We start from the raw sequence: 27545 nt of genomic DNA, 5'->3' as shown, positions 1-27545 counted from the left end.
CTGATTTTCTCCCCAGCTTCATGTAGCCTACCTCAAAAATGAGAAACAGCCGGGAGAAGTGTCCTGTCCCTGGCAATGTTGCCAGGATGTATATGTAGGTGATCAGCCTTCTGGGGGAAGGTTTAAAAATGGAACGCCTTTGGTCCTGGGGGGATTTCCTCCCTGTGTGTTAAGAGATGCAGGAGACAAATAGATACTAATTAGCTGTGGAGAGAGCCTTGTGGCTCCCTGACCTTTTGCTCTAATCCATTTGGAGCGGAGCACCCTATTGAAATATGTTTGTGCCAAGGCAGGACAGTCAGTGTAGCTCAGGCTGCTGCATGATGCCTCTTCTGCTAGAGACCTTGACAGATCCATAAGTGTTTGTTTCCCTTTCCTCCTTTCCCCCCAATAACAGTCTGCAACGGTCCTTTTACATCTTTGTTTTGTTATTTAAGGCTTCTGTCCTCCCAGCCCATCTTCCAGGCTTTCGGTGTTGCGCTGCATTCCTTCGTCTCCCCTGCTGCTGCTCCTCGGAAGTGCTATATGCTGGTATCCAATGCGGCTTTGGTGCACGGATGGAAGACGAATGAAAGGGTAGGTACCAGTGGAACGGGCAATGCTGGCTTTTCTTTCTATTTGTGGCTCTTTCAGGCATATTTCTTGTGAATCATGAACGTGACGTTGCAGCCTGGGGCCCCCTTCCAGGCTGCCGTTTTTCTGTGGCTGCATCCTGCAACATGCTATCGTAATGGATTAGTGGTGGAATTATCCTGGGCCGTCCACACATCGTGCTGCTTTCTTAGCATTCCTGTCAAGATGCAACAGGTGCAAGCTATCTGCACTTTCTGGAAACAATTGAAGACATGCTTGTTCTGACAAGCTTTCCCAGGATCAAAGCAGTTTGATCAAAAAGGATAAAATGATAATTTTTTTCAATAAAAACAACGGACAACAAAAATTTAAAACAATTGAACAAATTTAAAGCAGCAATAAACAAATAACTGAAATAAGCATGAACATTCTGACTATCTTGGTAGGCTTGTCTAAAGAAAAATGCTTTAAGCAGAAGCTCAAAAGAGTAGAGTGAAGGCACCTGCCTGGTATCAATAGGCGGGAAGTGTGGGTTCTTCTGTCTTGATTTAAATATATATGTTTCTGTGTTTGCAACTCTTTTTAACCATCTTACGTGTAAATCGCCTTGTGGCGGTGGTTTAGAAGATGATTAATAAATCAGTAACAACCACAATATAATGTTTTGTAATACCTCCTTAATGTTGTTGCATTATTGCCATCTGGAGGGACACTCTTGTTCCACAGAGCAATAAAACAATAACCCCGGAACATTGGCAGTATGAAAAGTTAGAGGATTTTATCAGGAAGTTGTAGGACACACAATGATTGCAAATGAAGCAGTCTGTCCACCCTGGAACTTTTGCAGACACAAAGAGTAGGCAAAGTGGGATTGCATCTCTCTGCCCTGAATGTCAGCACAAATCATGTGTCTCTTATTCCCATCTAGTTCCACTCTTTGAATTCAACCGTCACGCTGTCTCATTGTAACAGGAGCAGTATATGCTCTCTTGTTGGAACGGGGCACATTTTCTTGTTATGTTTTCTTGATCTCTCAGATAATATTGAAAATTGTCAGCTACTTGGCTGACAGTGCTATTTGACTCAGTTCAGACAAAATGTAGCTCGGACCTATGAAAGCAAGCCTTGAAAGAGGCACACACACCCCTCCCCTCACATCCTCAGAGTAATTGGCTGCTTCCTGGGTTTTAGAAAACCATAGCTGGTTGTTACGTCGAAACAGGAAATGATGGGTTGGGTCCAGAGATCCCTAAACAGAAGTCTGCTCATGAACCAGCGTTCTTTTATCTCCTGCAAGTGGAAGGGTGCCGTGTGTGTGTGTGTGTGTGTGTGTGGTACAGCCATTTTTATGGGAAATGGCAAGGGGGCTGCAGGCAGCAGTGAAATATCTGTGTAAGTCTCTGTTGGATTGCAGCCTCTTCTGCAAATGGAAGGGCACTCTTGTTTAGATATCCGAGCCTATGGGTTTCAAACCATAACCAGACACCAGTTTGCAATTCTGATTTGCAGGACAGTTGTAAACTACAGCTTGGCAGTTCAGATATAATGACAAACTATGGTTTGCTGCAAACCAGGAAGTAGTACAAAAGGAGAAGGAAGCTGTGTATGAGCTTTAGACTTCCAGGTACCTTTATGTGTCACCAAACTATGGACTAGCCTTTGTCTTGGCAATTTGATGGCTTGACTTTGCTAGTGCATATTTTTGAAATGTTATTAAAGTCTAGTGTTTGGGAACCGTTCTGTTTAGAGTAGGTGGCATAAGAAGTTTTTTGTTTTTTTTACCTTCAGTTTCTGAAATGATCTGTGCTGCAAAACCTCTCATGGAAACAGTTCTCTCACAGCCATGTTCCCGCTTCCAATATTCTCTTGGGAACAGTGTGGGTTAACAGATTTGTAACACCAAATGAAGAACAGGCTGGCCATTTGACTTTCCCTCCCAAATGCCAAACACGTTTGCTTTCTCCCTGCCTGCCTCTTTTTGAATCTGAGAAATATGAAGAGGAGCAACATATTCTGGCTTGCAGAAGATAAAGCAGAATGGCTCAGAGAAGCTGATCGATCAGTGGAATTATCTCCACGAATTGCATGTAAGACATGCATTGATTGAAGACAATGCAGGGCGGGCGAGGTGTCCTTTTACACTAGCATTCTCTATTTAGAGCCGCTAATGGAGGGTGGCAGGGTGGTGAGTGTGTTTGTTCCAGCCTGGCTGCCAAATTTCCTAACGGGGACCCACTCGATCACGCAAGCCTTGTCCTTTTTCTTCTTTGGCACTCGCTAGTTCTACATGCATTTGCCGCTATCTGAACGCCTCCCCTCTGCAAAGCACAGGATAATAGTGTTATTTGCAAACAAAAATATTGACTTGCCTCACTCTATCTAGACATGAGTGTTTATCACATTTGCATCACTTCCTTCAATAAGCTCTTTTTCTCTGCAGTTGGAGCTTAATGGCTAAGATCTATGATGCAGAAAGTTCACTGTCTGAATTTTGCCTCTGTCGCTAGGGGATGAGACTGATGCACATAGCTTCAGCTGAGAGCGGCAGGAAGCTCATTTGTTGCAAAACAGACCATTGTTCCATTTTGTCCAACACTATCTAAACCAGGGTTCCCCAAACTTGGGTCTCCAGCTGCTTTTGGACTACAATACCCATCATCCCTGCCTGCTGGTCCTGCTAGCTTGGGGTTATGGGAGTTGTAGTCCAAAAATAGCTGGAGACACAAATTCGGGAAACACTGATACACTCACAGGGAATGGCTCTCCAGGGTTTCAGACAGGGGCCTTTTCCAGCACTAGCTAGATATGCTGGTTCTTGAACCTGGGACCTTTTGCATGCAGCTGTGAAGAGCCTTCTGGGAACATTCACTTCAAGTTTCTATTTGTTTATTTGTCATTTAATCTCAATCAGACAGAGGTTCATCTTAGCTGTGGTTAGTGGAAACAAGGTGACCTCAAGCCATAGTTCATGGGGTGGGGAGGGCTATCAGTGGCTACTAGCCATGATGGCTATGCTGTGCCTCCACATCTGGAAGCATCTGCTTGGCTATTGTGTGAACAGGACTGCTGTACTACATGGGCCTTTGGCCTGATCCAGCCGGCTCTTCTTATGAGAAATTAAATTCAGTTTTCATTTAATGGTGCACTTGCCGAGTTCATACTTTCTGAAACAATATACCTTTCCAAAATGACATAGCCCTCCTTCAAGAGTTGCACATGAGATGCCAAGAGAAACTGAGATTGACATAGTTGCCCTAGGACAAACAAGCTAGCCTGGCCCAGTGGATTAAAACTGCCTCAGAGACAAGCACTCCAGGTAGTTTGAGGTAAGTCTCCCCACCTCCCAACTCGGGGCATCATGTGGGGCGGTGGTGGTGGTGGGAATCAGCCCTCCCTGTGTTTTGAGGCCTCATGACTATTCCTATTGAGCACTTGTATTGTCAATCAGCCTATTCAGTCCTATGCACTGTGTTTCACAGGCAAAAGGAAGCCCGTCCCCCACCCTCAAGGGCAAATAAGCATTGTGAAAAGGAGAGAGGAGTATTGGGGATGGAGGGATATGGGCTAGTGGATTCACACCATTATTCAAAAGCTAGATCCTCATTGTTGGCGATGAGGACCAAGAGAATGTGTGGCCAACTCAATGGATTCTGTACAGTGATGGCACAGCAAACCATAGTTTGGTGTTACAAGAATGGGCATGGCCTCCCGCTGGGCTCACACTTCCCTTCCTCTAGTGTAGTCAAAAAGAGGTCAGAAGCTTTCCCTTCTGTTTAGTGCATTGCCTGAACCCTCATCTGTGCCTAACCATAACTATGGTTGATGAATACAAGGCAGATTCATAAGCTTCACAAGTTTCCAGCAACTGGTATTCAGACACTGCCTCTGACTGTGGAGGCAGAGCACAGCCATCCTGCTGAGGAGCCATCAACATTATTATTTTATTCTTATTTATTGAATTTATATACCACCCTATACATGGAGGTCTCAGGGCAGTTCACAGAACAAAATCAAAATACAAATCCACAAAATATATAATCAAAATATAAACCCAATAACCCCTTCTCCATGAATTTGTCTAATCCTCTTTTAAAGCCAACCAAGTTGTGCTCATCCTTATACCTTTTACACATATTTTTTGCTCATCCAATAGCCCAATTACAAGGGGTAACAATGTGGAGGGGGGAGGGTGCCCTCTTGGGGGGACTTCAAATTAACAGCATCCTCTGTTTTTGCACCCACAGACTTTATCAGTGACCCAGGAAATGAGCTGTAGGAATACAGATAAAAGCCAGGGCTTGGGAGATAAGGAAGTGGCTGAAATGCCTTGTGTAGTGGCAGATAAAGCGGAATGCCTGTTATGGCAATGTCCACAGAGGCTTTGTTTCTTAATGCAGTCAATAGCTGCAGGGCGCCTTGGTGGTTTGGCCCAGCAACAAGGCCAAAGGGGGAGGGAATGGGGACGCTGTATCAAGGATCCCCGTTGCATAAGACGCTTCGCTTGAGCATGGGAGGGTCTTGCGTTTCCGATTACATAAAGAAGTTTGCGGTAAGCAAATATATATATTTATATATTTGTAAATATATATATTTTTAAAAGTAACTTTAAAAACTGTCTAATTGACTGTGTTGCATTTTGTCTCAGACCCTTTCCAAGTTAGCTGAGGCTGTTGCAGCTAACCTAGAGATGTGTGCTGGTTTTGGTTTTAATTGTATGTTACATTTTTTTTTGTAAATCTCATTGATTTGCACTGTTTTGATGCATGCTATGCTGCAGTCCTGTCTGATGAATAGTGGCATAAGAGAGGACCAGATTATGATAATAATGAATAATGAATAAAAAGTCATAAATACAACAAGGGATCTGTGTGTGTGTTTGTCCAGAATGGATCCCATTTAAATTATTTTCATTTTGTTCTGCTTTTCTTCCAAATCTTAGCACCATTGTGTTGTTGTTTTCCTCTGTCCTGTCCTATATGTGTTAATAATACATCATCATTGGAGGTTGTGGGGTAAGGTCTGGAATGGTTTCACTGGAAAACTGTCACAAATCATGCAAAGAGAGGGATGAACTTCAAGGAGTTTCCTGCTGAAAACTGTTCAGTTATTCTTCTTTTTCCCCAAGAAAGCAACATAGCATAAAATGAAAATCAGATAGGTGGGACTTGGGGAAGCCCACTTAACAATGTTTAGAAAAATAAGGATATGACAAGAATTTGCTCGTATTGTTTGTCTTTTCTGTTTGTGTTTTTTATTTGTGTTATAAAATGAATAAAAAAATTTGCAAAGGAAAGAAAGAAAGATAGAAAGAAAGAAAGAAAGAATGAATGAATGAATGAAAGCAACATAGCTAGATTCTTCGTTTCTAGTTTTTCTCTGAGTATGTCACTTAATCATTTATCAGAGATGGCAGGGAGCTTTTGAGGGGTGGGGAATGAGTAATAACCTTGGTGGTTTACTTAAAGGATAGAAACCTTTGCTTTTAAATGTGCATTCCTCTAATCCTGGGACAGGGGACCTTGTGTGACGCTCCAGATGTTGTTGAGCTCCATCACTCATCAGAACCAGCCAGTAAATCTAGAAGTGAGAATTGTAGCGGAGGCCTAAAGTTGTCCACAATTTTTCTAATCCCTTAAATCCACAATATTTTCAGCAAAGAACAGTAATGCAGCTAGGGCTGGACTTTGGTGCTGAAGTTCTAGGCCCCACAGCCCTTCCCAGCTCCACCCACAAATGACCACCCGGTTAAAGGCAGATGGTGTGGCAGTTGCAAACAGGCTCCATATCAGCACCTTACTTGGCACTGATATCGTAGAATTCCCTTCTGTTGTCTCCATCACCGTCATTTTATAATTGACGGGCAACCAGCCAACTATAGAGAGGTTATGGTAGTTACAGGTGCTCCTCCTACTGTTTTCACCTTGAAAATATATCATACTTTTCTACATCAGAATGAGGGCTTATTTCCAAGCAAATGTGCTGATCGTTAGATGGCCACCAAGTTGGATAGCTTTAAAAGAGGGTTGGACAAAGTCATGGAGGATAATGCTATCAATGGCTGCTAGCCACAATGGCTTGGCTCTGCCTCCACTGTTGGAGGTAGTCATGCTTCTGACTACCAGTTGTGGCAAACCACAGGAGGGGAGAGGGCTGTTGCGCTGGGGGCCTGCTTGTGGGTAGGTAAGAAATAAAGCAGACAGAAATATTTGTGGTATAAAAAGTTGCAGAATTTTGGCAAGGAGTTGATTGGAAGTGAAACAGTATGTCTACCCTGAAATTGTTGCAGGTCCAACAATATTGAAAACTTCAGAGCATGGGAAGTCACCCCAAAAGATATATAATTTGGCATTGAATATTTGGCTTTTTTGATTGTATCATAATTTGGAATGTTTTGATGTGGTTTTTATAGGATTGTTAAAATGGAAAAATTAATAAATATTATTTAAAAAAGAAAACAAGAAAACACATCATGTATAACTGCCCCAATACAAATGATCATGGATGCACAATGGAAAGGGCATCTGAAGGGACCATTAATGGCCTAACTCATGCGTCATGGTAAGCCAAACCATGGTTTACCTGGGACCACATGAATGCAGCTTCCTAGAGAGTCACTTGCAGCCTCATTGCTCCTTCCATAACTTTTTACTCCTACATCATGCTGAGCTAAGCCAAAGTTTTGCTCCACATGTACTCTGAACCCAGGCTCATGAGCCCCATCTGCACGTTACATTTTAAGTATCTTCATATGACTTTAAACGGTCATAGGTTCCCTCAAAGAACTGTGGAAACTGTTGTTTGTTAAGGGTGCTGAGAGTTGTTAGGAGACCTCTGTTCACAGAAGTACAATCTCCAGTGTGGTTTAAAAATCGACCCCTCTTCACAGGGAACTCTGGGATTTTGCCAAGCCTGTAGTTGTTTTTAGAGGCAAGTTGATTCATTTGGAAGCTTCTGTAGGTGGTCAGTTGCTGCTGGCAGACCAGCCCTGGGAATGTGGCTCCAAGTGGGGAGACACCAAAAGGAAGACATCAAAAGAGTTTATCTCTTTTGGGTATCTCCTTTGGGATATGGTGAGGCTGAGAACATTCCCTTTGATGATGGTTCTGAGGATGGGCTAGCTCCTGAGTGACAGAGAGAAGCAGGTGCAAAGATGTGAGTCAATGTGACTTCTACACGAGAGGTAGATGCTGAGGAGCTGTATCTCTGGTGATAGTATGAATGTAGCTCATGTATGTATTTTCAATATGATTGATGGTGCTTCTGGTGGTTTTTGCTCTTTTATATTTTTATTAACTTCATTGTATTTATTTATTGTGCATTTGCATTTGTATTTACTGTACTTCTTTTATCTCCTGTATTTGTTTTAATTGGTTTCCCGCTTGTGTGTTGGGGGATGGGGACGATTTGGGCCAAAAGCAGTACAGTGGTACCTCTGGTTAAGAACTTAATTCGTTCTGGAGGTCCGTTCTTAACCTGAAACTGTTCTTAACCTGAGGTACCACTTTAGCTAATGGGGCCTCCCACTGCCGCCGCGTGATTTCTGTTCTCATCCTGAGGTAAAGTTCTTAACCCAAGGTACTACTTCCGGGTTAGCGGAGACTGTAACCCGAAGCATTTGTAACCTGAAGCGTTTGTAACCCGAGGTACCACTGTATATAAATAAGCCAATGAATGAATACTATGGTTAGGTGATCGGAAACTCCTGCTTCTCTGCTAGAAATCACCCAGAGATCTACCAGTAGATTCAGATTTACCTTCTGTGCACACCTGTGCTAAATAAAATAGTCTTCATTGCCTTTCTTACAGCAGACAGTGAAGGAACCAGGCATATCATTCTTGAGAGCTCATTAGCCAAATCCAGATGTTGCAAGGCACCAACTGGCAAATTATTAAGATCCAAGAACTTCTTCTCAAAATACCAGTAGCTTTTAAAAATTAATTAAGCTGTGAATGAAAGAGTTCTTGGTCTGAATTGCATCTCTGCTGTGAATGCGCTGGATATTCTTCTTGAAAGGACTCGGACTTCTGCCCCCGCAGTAGGAAGATAATGGTCTTGGCCTACCTCATAGGGTTGTTGTGAGGTTTGCGACAAGAGAACCAATGTGCAGTGCTTTGAATGCTTGACAGCTAAGTAATACTGTTGCCAGGCATGACTGCTCCTCTGCTCAAGCTGTTACCCCTTCCTTGGCTCTCTGTTGTTGTGGAACTGCCGAGCCTAAGCTTCAACCGATAAATTATTCTTGTACGTGCGACTGACGTCAAATGAAAATGTCACAGAGATCTAAGTTGGCAGGTGAGCATGTGCCAGAGAGCACACACTGAGAGGAAGGTTGTGGGAGACCTGGGTATCAAAAGGGACTGCTTGGGGAGCTATTCCCATGGTTGGTGTGGTGGCTGGGAGTTGTCCCTGCCCCTCCTGGAAATACTCCAGTTACCGCTAATGGAAAGAAGATACTGACTCTCTCTCTCTCTCTCTCTCTCTCTCTCTCTCTCACACACACACACACACACACACACCTCTCAGTACAGATGGAACTGCTGAAACAAACACATAATCAAAAGCTTGTAAGAATTAGCCTGGCCCAATGATTTCAGCGAGATTCAGGTGCTGCAAACATTTCCAGCATTAGAACCTCAGCAATTTTTGTGGGAAAATCATTTTTGAGGGTTAATTATTTTACCGTTAATTGTGGAAACAATGTTGACATGCCATTCTGTGGAGATTTTCTCTCCCCCCCCCCTTTTCCTTTTACACTGGGGGCTCTCTTGGCACCGAATGAAGAATTCAGTTTGAGTTGTTTCAGTTGACAAAGGCATGCTGGCAGTAGATATATACTCCATATCGCTGTCATGACGGTCTATTTTTAAATTTCAACTGCTGGCCAAGCTTGGGCGCGGAAGGCATGTATGTGTTTTGATCATTGTGCGTGCATTTCTGCTTTCACAATGCTGGCTTCTTTTAGGCCATACCATGTTGTATCCAGCTCAATTCCATCCTTTCCTTTTGGGACGAAGCAAGGCATTTTATGTGGTTTCAGTGCACACCGCTGGCCTTCCCCAAAGAGTAGGGGAAAAACAGCAAAACATTCTTGCCCTCTCCTTTCTCTGGGTGGGGATGTCTGCTACATGACCATTGCCAATTCTCAACATGCTTGGTTATCAACAGCCTCTCAAGGAAAGAATTTTAAACGATTCTGTGACGTCAGAAGGCCAAGAGGGAGGGGGAGACATCCCTCAAGCCCACCGCCAAGTTAAGATCATCATTATAAGCCTGCAGGAGGAATATCTTACATAGCAGCTAATTAGTGACGCCCTCACAAAGTGTTCTAGAATTTTCCTTCCTTTCCAACTCGAGATGGAATTTCATAGAGCTATCCTCTAATTTCAACAAGTAATGGGGCTACCTGCCTAATCCTTTTTGTTTTTTGCCACGATGTCTGAAAGCAACCAGGAGATCGACGAAGAGTTTGTAAATAAGTCACAGGTTACGAAAGGGAACAGTTTAAGCACAATGGACCAAAAACTGAACCTGCTCAATGAGAAAGTAGACAAACTGCTGAATTTTCAAGAAGACATGACGGGAAAGCTTCAGAAGGTTAACCAAGGGATCGATGATTTGGGGAAAGGCCTTCACAGGCTCACCGTCTCACGGACGCCTGCCGACCAGATCGGTGGAATAAAAAGGGGCCTGAAATTTGAAGACGGGGTGCACCAAATGGACACCCAAAGCACTTGTACCGAGATCCTGAAGCTTATGAAAGTGACCCATCAAGATGCTTCAAAGTACAGGGAGAGGCTGGAGAAGATGGAGAAAATGGTGGACTCGGTGGACAAGGTTGTGAGATGTTTGGGAGAGACTTTCAAAAACTCAAAGGTGGTGGATTTTATCCTGAAGGGTGTTGTCCCTTGGCAGAAAGGGAGCCTGGTTGAAACCGCAGAAGAGGTGAGTCCCCCTCTCCCCATGTTGCTTGTTCAAGACCTCCCGCATTAGTAGAAATCATATCACATTTATTTAGAGGGATGGGGAACCCATGACCCTCCAGGTGGTGTTGGCCTCTAACTTCTATCAGTCCTGGCTAGCATGGTCAATGGCCAGCGATGTTGGGAGCTGTGGTCCAACAATATAAGGGCTACCGGTCCCCACCCTGCTTTAGATCCCCTCCCACTGTGTATGATTTTATATTCCAGACAACTGGTCTTCAACTGATGAGTCAGGACCTTGAAGTGGTAAAAAAAAAAAAGAAAATAGAAAACCAAGTATACATAACAAAGGAACATATTTTCAATATTTGCTGGATTAATATTTCCCTTGGGCAGCTGGCTGACCACTGAGAGAAACTGGATGTAATGTTGATAGTTTTTGAATAAAATTGTTTGTGCCCTGGAACTGTAGGATTCAATGCTAAGTTTAGCATTCTCTATGTCATGGTATTTTGCCCATCCTTTCATCTGATTATCCTTCCTTAAAGAGAAATAAATTTTTAGTTTTCAGGCAGACGTATTGTATAAGCCTTTACATTATTTTTTGTCTCAGTTTATGAATTGCTAAAAGAGCTGTCTCGACACATAGCACCATTGTTTCATTGTATTTGTTTATGTGTTCAGTTAATTTTATCTGTTTTGCCTTTGTTATGTGTTGTCTAAATTTCAGTAAGTCATCACCAAGACGGCTGGACCAGATGGTTTCCCCCCCGATCCAGCCGATCTCTCCTTAAGTTCTTTTGTCTGGATAGACCTGTTGAGACTCATTTGTAGCAGGAGACGGTGTCAGTATTATCAAGTGTAACAGCATTAGCAAGGGGGTGCAGGCCTGGTGTGCATGTGCGCGCACATGAAAATCACCCCAGAAATATGTCTCCAGTTATCTGTGTAAGGTCGTGAGTTTAGACAAGAGCTGGGAACTGAGCAGTAGGAGAAATGGCAAGGCGGTATGAAGGTAGACTGCTGGAGACGATAGAGTGCATCACATATATGCATGTGGCAATGTGCTGCTAATGTTCCTTTGCTCATCCCTGACCACAAGATTTTGGGATGGCCACCGACTTGCATGGCTTGCAGGAGGGAGGGATAAGACAAACTCACGAAGGCTAAGACTTGTCAAGAGCTACTAGCCCTGCTCTTGCACTCATTGCCTGCTTGCAGGCTTCCCATTGAGGTATCTGGTTGGCCCCTGTGAGAACAGAATATGGGATTAGATGGGCCATTGGCCCTGATCCAGCAGGCTCTTCTTACATTGACCGGACTTTCCCTTTCCCCCTTTTAGACTAAAGATAAACCAGAAGAAAAAGGTGCAAAAGGGAAGCATGCACCTAGCAGCAAAGGAATCCAGGCAGAAGGCAAGTACTCCTTGAAAGGTATCTACAAATGCATCACACTGAACAGATTTGCAGAGCGGGCACAGAGTCCATTGCTGAGAAATTTCATGGCACTCTGGCCAGTATCAGGACCTTCACTCGAGTTGGGGTCTTAATAAGATAAGAAATGCAACAAATGAGCTAAATGTTTATTTTATTTCTTGATTTCAAATATTCGTTATACACCTTTAGGTACCAGGCAAAAATGTTTCTCTTTAACCAGGCCTTTGGTTGATCAACATCCAATGCCCTTTTAAAATGTGTGTGTGGGGGGAGTTATTGGGTTGTTTTTGTTTTTATTGTTTTTATTGTGATTTTATCTTGTGGACTGCCCTGAAATCTGTGGGTATAAGCTGGTATACAAATAATAATAATAATAATAATAATAATAATAATAATAATAATAATAGAGTGCACACACAAAATGGAAGGCGAGATGTGGTTGTGGCACCCAATTTTGGCCTCGCACAGGGCAACGCTGAAATTTGAAAAACCAGAGTCTACCCCTGATACCACTTTACAGTAGCTGCTCCCAAAGAATCCTGGAAACTGCATGTGTTTCTGTTTCTCTTAAAAAAAAAAAAGTGTTCAGTGACTCTTACTTTCCTCCCAGAGGTACAATTTTCAGAGTGGTTTAACAGCTGATCCTTCTTCCTAAGGAACTCTGGGAATTGTAGCTCTAAGGGGGAAATAGGGGGCCTCCAAAAAACTCTCAGCACCCTCAACAAACTACAGGCTGCAGGTTCGATTCCTGCATTGCAGGGTCCCTTCCAACTCTAAAATTCTATGATTCTAATACTTTCCCCCAGATAATATACATCCGTATTCAGAGGCTCCCCAAAGTTTTTACAATGAAGACACACCTATCAAGCCTTAGTCTTACTTGGGACCAACATACACATCCTATGCAACTGATACAGGGAACATCATTTTTAAGATTCTATGGGAGAAGTAATAACTGTTTGAAACAGTGTGGTGCTGCTTTAAATGTACAGTACAAACGGAGCCTTAGGCAGCACTCTCCCGTCCTTTTTTCTTTTTTCTTTTGCAAAGTGGGTCCTCCACCCCATATATACTGCGCTCCACTAATGGTTCATCCATTGTTTTTTTCTGTTGGTATCATTTCTGTCCTTAGGAAACAAAAGGGAAAAAAAGTTGGATGGCGGTGATGGAGCATGTGAAAAGGTGAATGTGGCTGGTCCGGTCCTTTCGAAAGTTGACTGCAGTCCACATACAGAACAGCAGGCAGCCCAGTTGGAAACCAAAGAAGCTCAGGGACAGGCAGGTGACCCCAAAGCTTGCCCAAAGCAAAAGGACGCTGCTGGGGTCAGTGCTGTGCTCCAGAACAATGGCCTCTCCTGCGTAAGCGGCGGCAATCCAGCTGGATGCCAGAAGACAGACAAAGCCTCTGGCCTGGAAGATCCTCTTAAGAAGAATGTCAATCCAAAATCAAAGGGAAATGAAAACGAGGTTTCCCGGCTTGGTGCTCCTTCTGTGAAAACTGTGTCATCTGCCTCTAAGCCTGGTGGTGAAGTTATACGGACAAGGTAATGGCATAGCCTAGAGGCGGGCAAAGCTTTTTCGCCCGAAGGGCAGCATTCCCTTGCTGACAAGGCTTCCGGGGACTGCATGCTAGTGGTGGTCAGGGATAAAAGTGGTTGGAGCAACAGAGGTGACTCATAATTTTGTAGGGGAGGCTACGTTCCAACCATGCAAAAGCCAGAGCCTTTGAAAGAGAGGTCTGTCTCTCCTCCCAGGCAAGCAAGGGACGTGATTGCAATTCAAGGACACATACTAAGTAGGCGAAAGTTCTCAAGGGAGGCATCAGCGCAGGGTAGCTGAGGGGTATTACCTGGGGAAGGGGCCTGGGGAAAGCCCTGGGGGCTGGATAGAAAAGCCCAGAGAGCCACATTCAGACATCGGGTTCCCCACCTTTGGCATAGCTTCTTATTTTCTCGTAAAATGCTTCAGAACGCCAGTTGCTGGAAAACACAGGAGAGAGTGCTCTCATGCTTGGGTCTTGCTTGTGGGTTTCCCATTGCGGGCATCTGGTTGGCAGCTGTGAGAATAGGATGCTGAGCTGCATGGGTCATTGGCCTAATCCATCAGGCTCTTCTTATGTTCTTATCTGGACTGGAGGGCACCATGTTGGCCACTCTTGAACTAGAGTATGAAAGCTGTATACAAAATGTGGCTGGGAAGGGGCATTGCTCATGCTACAAGATGCTCTTTAGATCCAGGGTTATATACTTCAAACAAACAAACAAACACAAAAAATTCCCTCCACTGCAGGCTTTTGGAACAATGTTATTGACAAGTAAATCTATTTGGCAACCAGGGACAGCCTGCGCATGAGGCAAGGGGAAGCAATTGGCTCTGGGTGGCAGGCTCTGGACTGTTGCAGGGGGGCGGGGAGAGACAAGGGAACACAAGTTTGTGTAGGTTGTGTCCAGCAGATGGCAGTATTAGAAAAACAGGCATTGCACCAAACAGGTTACTTTGTGTTCCTGCCATGTTGAAACCTTGATCAGGCAATACCTTGAATTATGGTCAGATTGGTCATGCTGCAAAAACTGAAGTTTTCACCTTGCAATAGTCTTAAGGGAAGGAAGTATTCTACAGATTTAATTAGGGTAGGTCAGCCTTCCGCAACCTCTAGGTGTTTGGAACTACAACTCCCATCAGCCTCAGCTGCCACAGCTGCTCTGAATCATATTTCCAATAGGAAGAAAAACCCCACAAAGGTAATACCTTCATTAGGGCCAGCTAAAACAGTGGCTCCCAAAGGGGGCAGTGGGATTATCTAGTGGGGTGCTAAGAGGCGAGGGTTCAGCAGGGAGGTGCTAGAGAGGCAAGACTTTGAAAAGCTGGTATCAGTGGATCAAGTTCATCCATTTGGTCGATTTAATTAAACTAAATAGTTTTAATTGGATTTTGACTAAATGTGCAATTAATTGTTACTGCTTTGAACTTTATTGTCATATTATCTTCTTTAGTGGGTTGTGCAGAATGCGATTGTGAACAATGCTTTTAATAGGGTAGGATAGGGAGCACTGAGGATGAGTTTGTGGAACCAAGGGGGAAGTGGTCCAAATAACTTTGGGAACCACAGAGTTAAAAATTCACAAGGAAACATCTGAAACTGAAAAGTGTTTGCTCTGCAGGCTTTCGATCAACATGGAAATGAGTGATGCTCAAGACAAAGCATTGACGGGGAAAGAAGCTGGTGTTGGAAGCCAGGGAGGCAACAGCAACGGAGCATCAGCAATTTGCCCACCGCTATCAAAAGGTGAAGGAACAAAATGCTTGCCAGACTCTTGTAAAGCTAAGCAGCCCTCGAAGAACAGCAGGGCTGAGCCAGCCCAAGAACCAAGAGGGGCAAAGTCTTCGGATAAGCAATCTGAGCAAGCGCCCAAACTGATGGGTCCTCCTCCTCCATCACCATTTAAGAAGACCGAAGGGAGAGCAGAGGTCAAATGCAAAATGGCTCCATGCCCAAATTCAGTGGCAAGGGACTCTGGGAAAGATCCAGGAGGCAAAGTGAAAGCTCCCAAGGAAATGACAAGGATAGCGAAAGACTCTGTGAAGGACAGCAGATTGGAGACTGTGGAATCAGGTAGCTCAACTGCAGAAAGGGAAGAGAGAAGAAGACCCAGTCAGGTTGCCACGAAACCGACTGAAGATGCTGCATCTTTAGCAGCCAGTAAAGTGGAGGAGGTCATCATTGGTAAGAAACGGGACATGTGCTACCCAGACACGCCTGGGTCACATGGACACTACAAATCTAAAATATTTTGAAACTGATTCAGTGGCATTGAGGAGGGGGTTGGACACTATGTCCATTGAGTGCAGTATTGTCTACATTGATTGGCAGCAGCTCTCCAGGATATCAGGAAGGGGGTTCTTGTGGTCCTACCTGGAGATGCCAGGAGTTGAATCTGGGACCTTGTGCATGCCAAGCAGATACTCATCCAGTGAGCTTTGGCCCTTTCCCTTAAAGAGTTTCATTAGCAGGTTCCTATCCCCCCACTGACCAGACCAAGACCTGTTTAGGTCCAGCAAGGGAGGGCTTTCAGACCAGAGGAGGGGGGACAGTAGGGGCTTAATTTGCAAATAGGTCATTGAGATGAATTGGTCAATTCTGGCTCCCCTCAGTTTCTCATTTTTCCAGTCTTAAATTCCATTCCTTTCATTTCCACTTTACTTTGCATTAAAAAAAAAAAGTCCCGATGAAAATTCACTGGTATCTTAGTGTTAATTTTGTATGCCACTTTGCCTAACATGCACAATTTTTGTAAAGAGGTTCCTAATGCAATGCATTTTTGCATCCCAATATATGCATTTTGTATGCACACTTTAACCCCAGTACATACATTTTTGTACACATTCCCTTTGAGGGTGAAAGGCATGGCAAAACTGTGAGGAAGACAATGATTTTCAAGTGGGTGGGACATCACACAATATAGGCATAATTGCCTATAGCATACAGACACTCTTGACATTTTAACAGCCTCATGTCAAACTGGTTGGGCAGATTTCAGAAGCACTCGAAGACCTATAGGCTGCATGGAATAATTAGCTGAGCGTACGCACCATAACCAGTTATGATCGGATCAAGTTAATAAATTGTTGATTTAATACATTTTGTTGATTTATTTAAACTAAATAGTTTTATTTGGATTTTGACTACATGTGCACGCAAGAAAAACTAGCGCAATAAGCACGGTTTGTTTCTGCTTCAGACGACAGCCCTCCGCCTCCTGCTCCTTTTGAACATCGGATCGTGAGCATCAAGCAAACTGAGCTGACAGCGTGTTACTCTGTGTGCCATCACGAAGTCTTGGGAGGGTGAGTCCCACTAAAATGCCCTCATTATTTTTATATATTTAAAAATCATACCAGGTATGATAACATCTAAACCCAGGGGTGAGAGACTGGATACGCTTGCCAAGCCAGAAGAGGAGGGAAGATCAGTGTTGCCCAAAGTGGGCAGTAGTGGCCGCTGTGGGTTGGTGGGGTTACCTAAGCAAGCAGGGGTGCAAACTTTAATAAAATATTGGAAGGAGGCCCAGGTAAACCATATCCTGCATAAGCGATCACATGATGTGGTGCATACACACCAGGCTCCCCCATCAACTTGGGGGGAGCCTGGCCCCCTCAAATATTTTATTGTGGGGCTGAAGACGCCTCAGAGTTGACTCCTAAGCAATGGGGTGGCAGCGGGGCACTGGAGATGTAAAGGACTATCAGACTTTGAAAAGCTAGTACCACCGGATCAAGTCCATCAGTTCTGTTGAATTAATTCAACTACATCATTTTAATTGGATTTTGAATACATGGGAAATTAAGTGTTACTGTTTCTATTTTTTTTATCATTTATCTTTATAATTATCATTATTATTCATTTCATTTCTATACCACTTTATATATATTAAAAAATAATCTAAAAGTGGTTTGCAATAAAGCATCAAATGAAACAATCCAGAATAAAACCTTACAGAAGAAAGTCAAGTATAAAATAGAGTACATTCAAAGCAACTTGGTTAACGGGAATCTGAAATACTACCTGAAACGATTTCAAAACAAAACATTGCCAAGGAGGTGAAGTACAGAATACATTTAACAACAACAAACTCAAAACCAATTATCTTAACATTTAAAAGGAAAACATTATAAAGGAAGTCAAATGTAAAATGCACATTTAAAACAACATAATTGGTGAGAGAATAAAGTATTATCTTAATCATGGACCAATGATGCTGCTGTTGCTATCAGTCTTGCCAGTGTTGGTTCATGTTAGGCTGTGGCTGTGGAAGTTTGGGCTTGATGACCTGGGTCTGCACTAAGAGGCAGCTAAGATGGTCTTCCTTAGTGTGTTGTGCAAACCACAGTTCTGAATAATGCCCTTTTAATACCCACAGTGGTTTAACAACTAGTCTCTTTTCCTAGGAGACTCTGGAAACTGTAGCCGTATGGGTCTCCTACAATTCTCATAACCCTTAACAAACCAGAGTTCCCAGGATTCTTTGGGGTGGAGCCATGCCTGTTTAAAGTGCTATGATACTGCTTTAAACACGTCGTGCAGATGGGGCCTTACTCAGGTCCTTTCATGTCAATGGGTCTATTCTGGGTAGGACTTAGTGGAGAAAACCCTACAATGTTAGGTTGACATTTCCCAACATCTGGACTGAGGTTGTAATGTAGAAATTGAGAACGCCCGCCCGTAGCTATTGACTCTGGCATCATTTAGAAACAAACAGATTTAGCACAGAAATATCCACTCGAAGGAAGCTTCGGTAATGTGTTGCTAAAGGACAGAGACCAGGCGTGTCCAGTTACGGAACCCAACGCAGACCACCGTCAGGTTGTCATTCCACGGTGAAAACGAGGAATACAAATGGGGTGTAATATTTTAACGTAAGCACTGGACAACTGGCTGGAAAGATCAAGCCTAATCCCCCCCTAAGCTGGGAGAAAGAAGAGCCCTTAGACCTCCCGACCTCCACGATTCCGTTCCCTTTGTACCAAGTTATTTTTAATTGACGATAAGAATAGTTTGTCTCCGGAGGCGTCTGCGGTGAGTGGGCCTCTAAGCCGCTTCCCCTCCGGGCTTCACTGCTTTGTCTTCTCCGTCCATCAACAGGGGGCGTTTTGGTCAAGTTCACAAGTGCACCGAAAAGTCAACGGGACTCTGCCTGGCAGCCAAGATCATCAAAGTGAAAGTAGCAAAAGAAAGGGTAATTATATCCTCGTTAAAAATAAAAAAGCAAGGCAAAGAGTGGGGACCTTTTCTTTCAAGCCACATCTAGTCATTGCCTCGAAGCAAGATATCCTACTCTCCCTTTCTAGCCTTCTCTCTAAGCCCCATGGCTACAGAGCATCCTCAGTCCTTATTAGGCTGTTCTAGGGCTCTTCTGCTCTTTAGATTTTTTAGAGTTGTACTCCTCAGCCTGGTTTCTGACAGAAAGCCACCTTAGCAGTTCAGGATCACCCAGAGCCCTAGCAATGGACAAATAAGTCAATTTTGGTTCATAGAAATCTCACTGCAACCCGCCGCTTTCGCTGTGCCTTTCTGGGCACTGCCATGTTACCCAGCTAAGGGAGGCTTCAGCGGTGTGTGTGTGTGTGTGGCCTGCAACAGGTGTGTGGGGGGGGCATCAGCTTTCTGTTTTGCCTCAGGCTGCTCCTGCTGTGTGCCTTCTAAACCACCCCACCCCACTGAAACGCAACTTCTGGAGACTGCTGCTAATGCTCACAATACTCTTAATCTCTAATATTTCAGGAGGAGGTGAAAAACGAGATCAACATCATGAACCAGCTAAACCATGTGAATTTGATCCAGCTCTATGATGCTTTTGAGTGCAAGAACAACCTCACCTTAATCATGGAATAGTGAGTCATAAAATATCTTTTGAGTGTCTTGTGTGAGCAGCTGCAGGAGAAACGCTACAGAACTTGTCCATTATAACATTGCATAAACCTGCTCTCCCCGCCAGGTGTCTTCCAGATGTTTTGAACTACAACTCCCATCATCCTCGATCACTGGCCAGACTGGCTGGGGCTGATGGCAGTTGTAGTTAAGGGCACAAGGCTGGCGAAGGTTTGAGCAAACAAAATAATATATAATATATAAAACAGCTTGGGTTGCCCTTTATTCCCAACTTTACCAATTGAAATTGAACCTTGCTGATCTATTGATAAATCAGCTAAACCTGTGATCCTGTGCACACTAACTACAGGATGAGTTCTACTGAGTTCCACTTCTGTTCCCTCTCACACAGCTACAATTCCCCCGGTGGTTTTATCACCAATCCCTCTTCCCAAGGGGCTCTGGGGACTGTAGCTTTCTGAGGTCTGCCCACACCTCTCAGCACCCTTAACAAACTACAGTTCCTGGGATTCTTTGGGGTGGGATGGGAAGCAGTGGTATGGTACTGTTTTAAATAGGGACGCAGGTGGCGCTGTAGTCTAAACCACTGAGCCTTGGGCTTGCCAATCGGAAGGTCGGCGGTTTGCATACCTGCGACGGGGTGAGCTCCCGTTGCTCGGTCCCAGCTCCTGCCAACCTAGCAGTTTGAAAGTATGTCAAAGTGCAAGTAGATAAATAGGTACCGCTCCGGCGGGAAGGTAAACGGCGTTTCCGTGTGCTGCTCTGGTTTCGCCAGAAGCAATTTAGTCATGCTGGCCAGGTGTCCCAGAAAAACTGTCTGCGGAGTGGACAAACGTTGGCTCCCTCAGCCAGTAAAGCGAGATGAGCACCGCAACCCCAGAGTCGTTCGCGACTGGACTTAACTGTCAGGGGTCCTTTACCTTTACTGTTTTAAATGCATATTGTGGATGGGGCTATCAGTGGCTCTGCCTGTCATTGACTCAGGCTCCACCTCCTAGCTGCCCTGCTTTCTGCTCCAGTCATTTCAGCATGTACCGCCACTGCCTGATCCATCAGGTTCAAATTGCAAGACAAGGGATTTTCACTAAAGATTAGGAAGAACTTCTTGGTGGTGCAAGCTTTCTGACAGTGGAATAGGCTGCTTTGGAAAATGGTGGACTTAGGCTGGATGGCTCAGTTGGGATTGTTGGCTAGATAACTTTTGATGTTCTTCCAACACTTATGAGCCTACGACTGATGTCTGCTAAGTTGGGACCCGATGTATGTAAATCAGTTGAGCTGAAAAGAGGCTACCCATCTCCCTTCCATGTTCTGTTCTGTCTCCCTATTAGTGTTGATGGTGGTGAACTGTTTGACCGGATCACAGATGAAAACTACAACCTCACTGAACTGGACGCTATCCTTTTCACCAAACAAATATGTGAGGGCATCTATTACCTGCACCAACAGTACATCCTTCATCTGGATCTGAAGGTGATGAAAATTTCTGCTCCCTGCCAATTTATAGCCAAAATAATTGCAGCTTATGTACTCGCAGCAAAGAAAATCTGAGCGAGAATTTCGAACCAAGCCCCCGTAGTTTGCAGAAGCGACTTGTAAATTTGAGCAAGCGAAAGTTAAGAGAAACCCCAAGAAGTTTCAAGGTTGATTTTAAATTTGATTCAGTTTTAACCAAAGATTATAGGAGACTTCTGCTTTGTTTGTGCATTTTTATTTATTGCATTGACTTATGGCTATGAACAATCAATATTGTATCATTAAAATTCAGTAACACCTCCCATTCACAATCCAGTGAGAATGGTGGCACCATTTTTTTCTGATCTTTTATACTTTACTTACTTAAAAATAACAGGTTTTTTATTTGTTTTAAAAACACAGCTTTATCATAATTTATGGTTATATGTTGTTGATATCTGTGTTGCCAAGGTCAGCTGGTAAGCTTCATGGCTAAGTGAGGATTTCAACCCGGGTCTGTCTGGTCCTAGTCCAACATGCTAACCACAACACTTCATTTGAAATATCAAAGTCAGGCATCCAAGGCTAAAACCCAGTGGCCAAAATTCATCATGTTTTGGCCCCTGAGCAAATAGCATTTGAACTTGGGGCTTTCCCCTTGCCATGCTGAAATATAATTTTACACAGATGAGTTTTGCAAAAGAATTCATTGTAATCACATACAAAGATTGCAGGTGACGACTTCTCAGATTAATCTAAGCATGCCTTCTTCTTCCTCTGCAGCCTGAGAACATACTGTGTGTGAATCGCACAGGAAACCAGATTAAAATAATTGATTTTGGATTAGCAAGGAGGTAAGCCTCCCCACCCCCCACCCCACTTCTTTTGGCTGCTAATGTTTTTTTTTATCTAATATTTTATATCCATGTTTGCGAGTTCACACAATAAGACCCACTAATGCAACAGGTTCCCCCCTTTCTGCTTCCCCTGACCCCACACCCTTTGGCTCTTCAGGGGGTGTTGGAAAAATGCCTTGAACAGTGCACAGAGTGGGGGGGGGGATTGTTCTATTCAGCAAACTGAAATGCTTGAGCTGGTATCATAACAGCATGATGCCAAATTCCTCTTCTTGCAATGGAAAGGCGAAGCCTGCGTGTTTTCAATGGCATGATAGAGTGTTTAGCTATGCAGTATAGTACAGCCGGGAACCTCCAGCTCCCATCAGCCCCAGTCAATGCAGCCAATGGTCAAGCATGATGGGAGTTGTAGTCCAACAACCACTGTCAGGTTCATCATCTATGCATGGTCCATGCACCTGCCTACTGGAGCATCACTTTATCGCTGACAAACTTGCACCTCTCTCTTTCTTTTTCCTCATTGTTCATCAAGGTACAAGCCCCGCGAGAAGCTGAAGGTTAATTTTGGCACGCCGGAGTTTTTGGCTCCCGAAGTGGTGAACTATGACTTTGTGTCGTTCCCGACGGACATGTGGAGCGTGGGCGTCATAGCATACATGCTGTGAGTAAACCCTCTGGAGAACATTTGCTCCGTAGAAAAGGCCACTGAGTGGCATTTTGTAAGGTCAGGATGCAGAAGACTTCTGTCGGGAGACTTTGTGGCCCACCAGGGAGCGGATCATTGCATTATCCTCCAGCGTGGGGATGATGGATGTGGAAAAGACGAGTGGTGTCACATAGCAAAAGAGGGAAAACCCCTTATGACGCAGCTATATTTACACATTCAGACCGTAGCACCAAAGCAGCACTAGTTGGAGCGCATTGGCATATTTTATTTATTTATCTTATTATTATTTATTAAATTTATTGGCCCTCCAGATGTTGTTGCAGTCCAACTTCATCAGCCTCAGCCAGAATGGCCAGTATTCAGGGAAGCTGATGATGGGACTTGTAGTCCAGCAACAACTGGAATGCTGCAGATTGCCCATCTCTATAGGCTGGATTGTCGCCCCCTTGCAGAATGTTCCAGAGAGTTGGAGCAGCCCCCGAGAAGGCCCTGCACACTGTGCTGTTCTTCCACTGCATCAGACTAGACAGATTGCACAGCCTCTTGGGAAAGCTTTCTCCCAGGTAGAGAGGCACCTGACATGCAAAGAGGCAGCAATGTCTGCATATAACACCTTGGTTTCCTGTTTCAGTGTGAGCGGCTTGTCGCCTTTCTTGGGAGAAACTGACACGGAGACCATGAATTACATTGTCAATTGCAGCTGGGATTTTGATGCAGAAGCATTTGAACAAGTGTCGGAAGAAGCAAAAGACTTTGTTTCCCGGCTCCTGATAAAGGAGAAAAGGTACGGTGCCTTTTGTATGAAAAAGCAATTTATTCCTAATAATTCTTGTTGCCACCCCTTGACTTGGATACAATCACCCAGCCTGGCAGATTCCCTTGAAAATTCTCAGCCCAGCTGAATCCACCTCTGTCCTTGTGCCCAGTGAACCTGCTTCCCATCTGTTGCACACCGAAGCCATGGAGGGGAATGGGCTTCTATGGTCTGCATGTATATTGAGATATGGAATCTTTCTCGAACCAAAGATGAGTCCAGGACTGGTGCACTCTCTGTGGGTCGTTTCTGATGCATGGCAGGGCATGCCCTGCACAGGCTTGCACAGATTCAGAATTCCTGCACAGGCTTGTCTCTTACCTACAGCATTAAGATGTGAGATGAGTCTCTGCCTGCTATGTCTTAAAAGAAGCAGAATCTTGTCTCCAGTGGTGCTAATGAGATCCCTTATCTTCTAGTCTTAGCAATAGGTGCTCAGATTGCAGATAACAGATCTTGCGAATGTTATTGGCCCAGAGTTGGAAAGATGACAAAGTCCCTACCAGAGAATAATGGCAAACCAAACTATGCCGAGATGGCAAAGCTGACTGGAAAACTCAGAAACCAAGAGGATAAAAACTTTATAAAAGAATGGGAAAAAAATGTAAGTTATCTAGGAGACCACTGTAAGCAGATGGAAACAAGAGTAGGATTCTGACACACTTGTAGTGTAAAAAACATTGGTTCGATATGGTTCGATATATAAACTGGAATATAGACTAATATGCAGTTGTAGATATTTAAAATAAGACTCTATGGACGGGATGGGGGGGAAGTCGCGAGATTTGGAGAATCTCCACATACAGTATGACTTTATTGATGTGTGTTTATTTGTATTTTTTATTTGTAAAACTAATAAAATTTATTGAAAATAGATAACAGATCTCAGTGACTGACAGGTGGGTGTGATTTGCCCAAAATGACCTCGCAGGCCAAATTCAGAGGCCCGCAGGCTAGAGCTTCCACACTGCTGATGTAGACCATCCATGCAACCTGTTTGCTTTCATTTGGTTCCAAAATAATCAAGCAAGACATTCAAGCCTAATGCTGAATGACTGTTGTTTCATTTCCAGAGAAGGTCAGATTCTACCTCGTGTGTCCATTCACAAATTCTCTTGCACCCTTCCTCGTATCTTCACAGTGGCAGAACAAGTGCCGCAAATTGCCTTAAACACGAATGGCTGGCAGACCTGCCTGGCAAAGCCAAGAAGTCCAAGGTGCGCTTGAGGTCTCAGCTGCTATTACGGCGTTACATGGCTCAGAGGAAATGGAAAGTAAGCTCTGCATTGACTTCTGACTCTTTTTCCAAGCACCATTCAAGGTTATTGTGGTTGTCATCCATGATGCCCCCTGGCTGCATCTCTCAGCTTGCCAGGCCATGTTCAAGTTCTTGTTACTCAGAAATGAAAACCCTAAACAACTTGGGACCAGGGGTGCCTCCAGACGACTGTTCTGTTAGCAAGCATATTCTGTAATACGTCATTGAGGCTCGCCTGGCACCATGATTACATGTATTTAGGCACCAGGCAAAAACTTCCCTTTTTAATCAGGCCTTTGGCTTTTATCTGTCTATGGCCATTTTGAGTGGGTGGGATGATTTCATGTTTTGTTTTTTGCTTAAAGTATTGTAATTCGCTTGAAGTTGCCATGGCAAAAAAGGTGACAAATTTAATTACAGTGGTACCTCAGGTTACAAACACCGCTAAACCGGAAGTAGTACCTTGGGTTAAGAACTTTACCTCAGGAAGAGAACAGAAATAGCACACCGGCGGTGCGGCAGCAGTGGGAGGCCCCATTAGCTAAAGTGGTACCTCGGGTTAAGTACGGTTTCAGGTTAAGAACGGACCTCCGAAATGAATTAAGTTCGTAACCAGAGGTACCACTGTAATTAATAATCATTGATGCAACAATGGTGCATTTATGCAGTCAGTGTGCTTCTGAGTATCAGCTGCAGGAGATGGCCATTGCCCTCCAGCCCACCATTTGTGGGCTTCCAAAACGCATCTGCTTGGCCACTGCTAAACACAACAGATTGATGCAGCAGTTTTCTTACATTCTTACCAGATTTCCTGGCAGAACATCTGCTTTGCATGCAGGAGGTTCTAGGTTCAATCCCCAGCATCTCCAGGTGGGCCTGGGAGAGTACCCTGCCTGGAATCTGCTGCCAGTCAGTGTAAACAACACTGAGCTAGATGCACCAAGAGCCTGACTCGGTGTAAGGCAGGCATAGGCAAACTCGACCCTCCAAGTGTTTTGGGACTACAACTCCCATCACCCCTAGCTAACAGGACCAGTGGTCAGGGATGATGAGAATTGTAGTCTCAAAACATCTGGAGGGCCGAGTTTGCCTATGCCTGGTATAAGGGAACTCCCTCTGTTCCCAATCCATTTGAATCTGACATCTCCTGTATGACCATTGCTATTCTTCGGTATCTGAGCTGTCTTGGTTGCAGTGCTGGAGGAGTAACCACAAGAAAGGCAGTGACTGCAAAAAGGCGTTTGCTTAATCTTCATATTAAGAATTTCATGTCCCGCCTCCCCAGGAGGGTTCAGGTATCGCTCTGCATTGTCTGCGTGACAAAGACCAGAGGCAGCTGCTGCTTTGTTCTTTGAGCCTGTCAACACCTTGACATGCCCCAAATGGTTGCAATTAACAGCAGGGTACCTCCAGGCATTGAGTATGGTGGCAACTGGGCAGAAAAAGGATACCCAGCAGGCTAGATGGGTAGGAAGCTGTCCAAAAGGTCCCCATGAGCCGAAAGAGGACATATGCATATGAGGCCCTCTTTGTCAAGAGGCAATACGCCTCTGAATGAGAGTTGCTGAGAATCGCAGGTGGGGAGAAGGCTCTTGTGCTTGCATCCTGGGCTAGATGGGCCATTGGCCTGATCCAGTAGTGTCGATACGATGAAGCAAGATTCAAACCATTTCCAGCTCCATTTCCTGTGCGACACGACACCCAATCCCGGTGTTGTTTGTTTTCTTTTGCAGAAGCATTTCTATGTGGTGGCCGCTGCCAACAGGCTGAGGAGGTTCCCGAGCATGACTGAGAATCCTGCATAACCTGTTGTAGAAGACTGAAAACGGAAGGACTCTGGTTTTTAGCCATTGGCCCACCCTCACCCGTTTTGGCAATTAGGATGCATTTCCTCCTCTCCCATTATCCCATAGCCACAAGCGTGCTTAAGTTTCTGCCTTTGAGCCCTAATAGGATAGAACGGGACTTGCTATACAAGGAGGAAATGGGTTCTGTTGTGGAGGGGGACAGCGACCATGAGTCTTGCCTCATAATACCTTCATTTCTCTAATTATATCTTAGTGCTTAGCAGTGACCCTGAGTGGGACTGGTTTCCTTTGAGTAGTTTGAAAACTGTGAGGCGTATGCTATAACAAAGCAACACAGCGCGTCCTTGCTTACAGCTGATTTCAGCCTGTTTGCTTTCAAGTTAGTACATTGGGTGGGTACGATGAAACAAATTGTGTATCTTCCCAAACATTTGTTTCCCATTGGACACTTTTGCTTCCTCTGCAGCTTCTTGACCCCATTTGCCTCCTTCCGCTTTGTCGCCACTGCTGGTTGCAATAAATAATTATATTAATTCAGGATGGAGGGTAGAGATGTTTCAGGCTTGCGGGATTTACTTTCTACTTTACAATAATACTGAGGTCCCTCCACCTGAGCCAGGTGTAAAAACAGTGGCTATGAGGGCAGCACTACTTACCTTAAGCATCTCACAAGCCTCACAGTGGGACAACTTACACAGATAAGTGTGAATGTTCATCAAAGTTCCTGCAGATCAAGAAGCTGATCTCCAAATTCTTAAAATCAGCCAGCAGACACTCAAAAGTGTTACCAAATAACACTTCTCTTTCGGTGAGGACAAGATGAGCAATTGAAAAAAACCAACCAGCTATCACGGCAAATTAATTCTTTTTCTTTACATTTACTTAGTTGAAAATTCTTGCAGATGGACCCACCGCAAATCAGTAATTACAAATTACATCCCGATAACACACCTGTTTAAGCCCCAATTGCTTGTGGTGATCCACACAAATGTTTGCTGTGATCCATAACATCAGTTATTACCGACTTATTACAAGACACCTGCGGAGGGAGGTGCAGTCTCACTTTGTGGGGAAGGCAGGATATATTAGGGATCCACCTTTTGGGGCCTGTTTGCAAACTGGAGAAACTGTCATTGAACATGCTAAACCACTACACTACCAACTGGCTATTCTCAGTAGGGCGGGTTTTCTTTTTTTACACTTCCTTCAGCAGCCTCAGACATGCATATTTTAAACTTCCACATAGGGGATTCATCAATGACGAGTTCTGCATGCGTATGGTAATTTGGAATGCGGTTGACTGGCAGCAAGAAAGGGAAACGGCACTAACTCTGATTTATATATTGATCTCTGTCATTTGTAAAACAAG

The 27545-nt window shown here is 44.3% G+C and overlaps 1 protein-coding gene across 7 annotated transcripts; it reads left to right on the top strand.

Annotated features, from left to right (window-relative positions):
* Window positions 1-23: 23 nt before the first annotated feature.
* Window positions 24-26714, top strand: MYLK3 (myosin light chain kinase 3). Of its 7 annotated transcripts, none has more exons than XM_083451863.1 (14): window positions 24-94; window positions 438-576; window positions 11837-11909; window positions 13063-13474; window positions 15092-15654; window positions 16670-16775; window positions 18571-18664; window positions 19210-19319; window positions 20649-20790; window positions 21556-21626; window positions 22162-22290; window positions 22928-23080; window positions 24252-24384; window positions 26102-26714. In XM_083451863.1, exons 1-14 carry the CDS (start codon window positions 39-41, stop codon window positions 26171-26173), a joined length of 2253 nt encoding a protein of 750 aa, XP_083307989.1. In that variant the 5' UTR covers window positions 24-38; the 3' UTR covers window positions 26174-26714. The 7 variants fall into 7 exon arrangements, with proteins under 7 accessions (XP_083307989.1, XP_083307987.1, XP_083307990.1 ...); XM_083451861.1 differs by having other exon boundaries at window positions 11837-11927; XM_083451864.1 differs by lacking the exon at window positions 24-94 and adding an exon at window positions 211-361 and having other exon boundaries at window positions 454-576; window positions 11837-11927.
* The last annotated feature ends 831 nt before the right edge of the window (window positions 26715-27545 follow it).

Source organism: Podarcis tiliguerta (genome assembly GCF_965153285.1).
Source record: "Podarcis tiliguerta genome assembly, chromosome: 8".
Taxonomy (NCBI): Eukaryota; Metazoa; Chordata; class Lepidosauria; order Squamata; family Lacertidae; genus Podarcis; species Podarcis tiliguerta.
The sequence above is the reverse complement of the archived record's forward strand: the minus strand, read 5'-3'. Positions and strand labels throughout refer to the sequence as shown.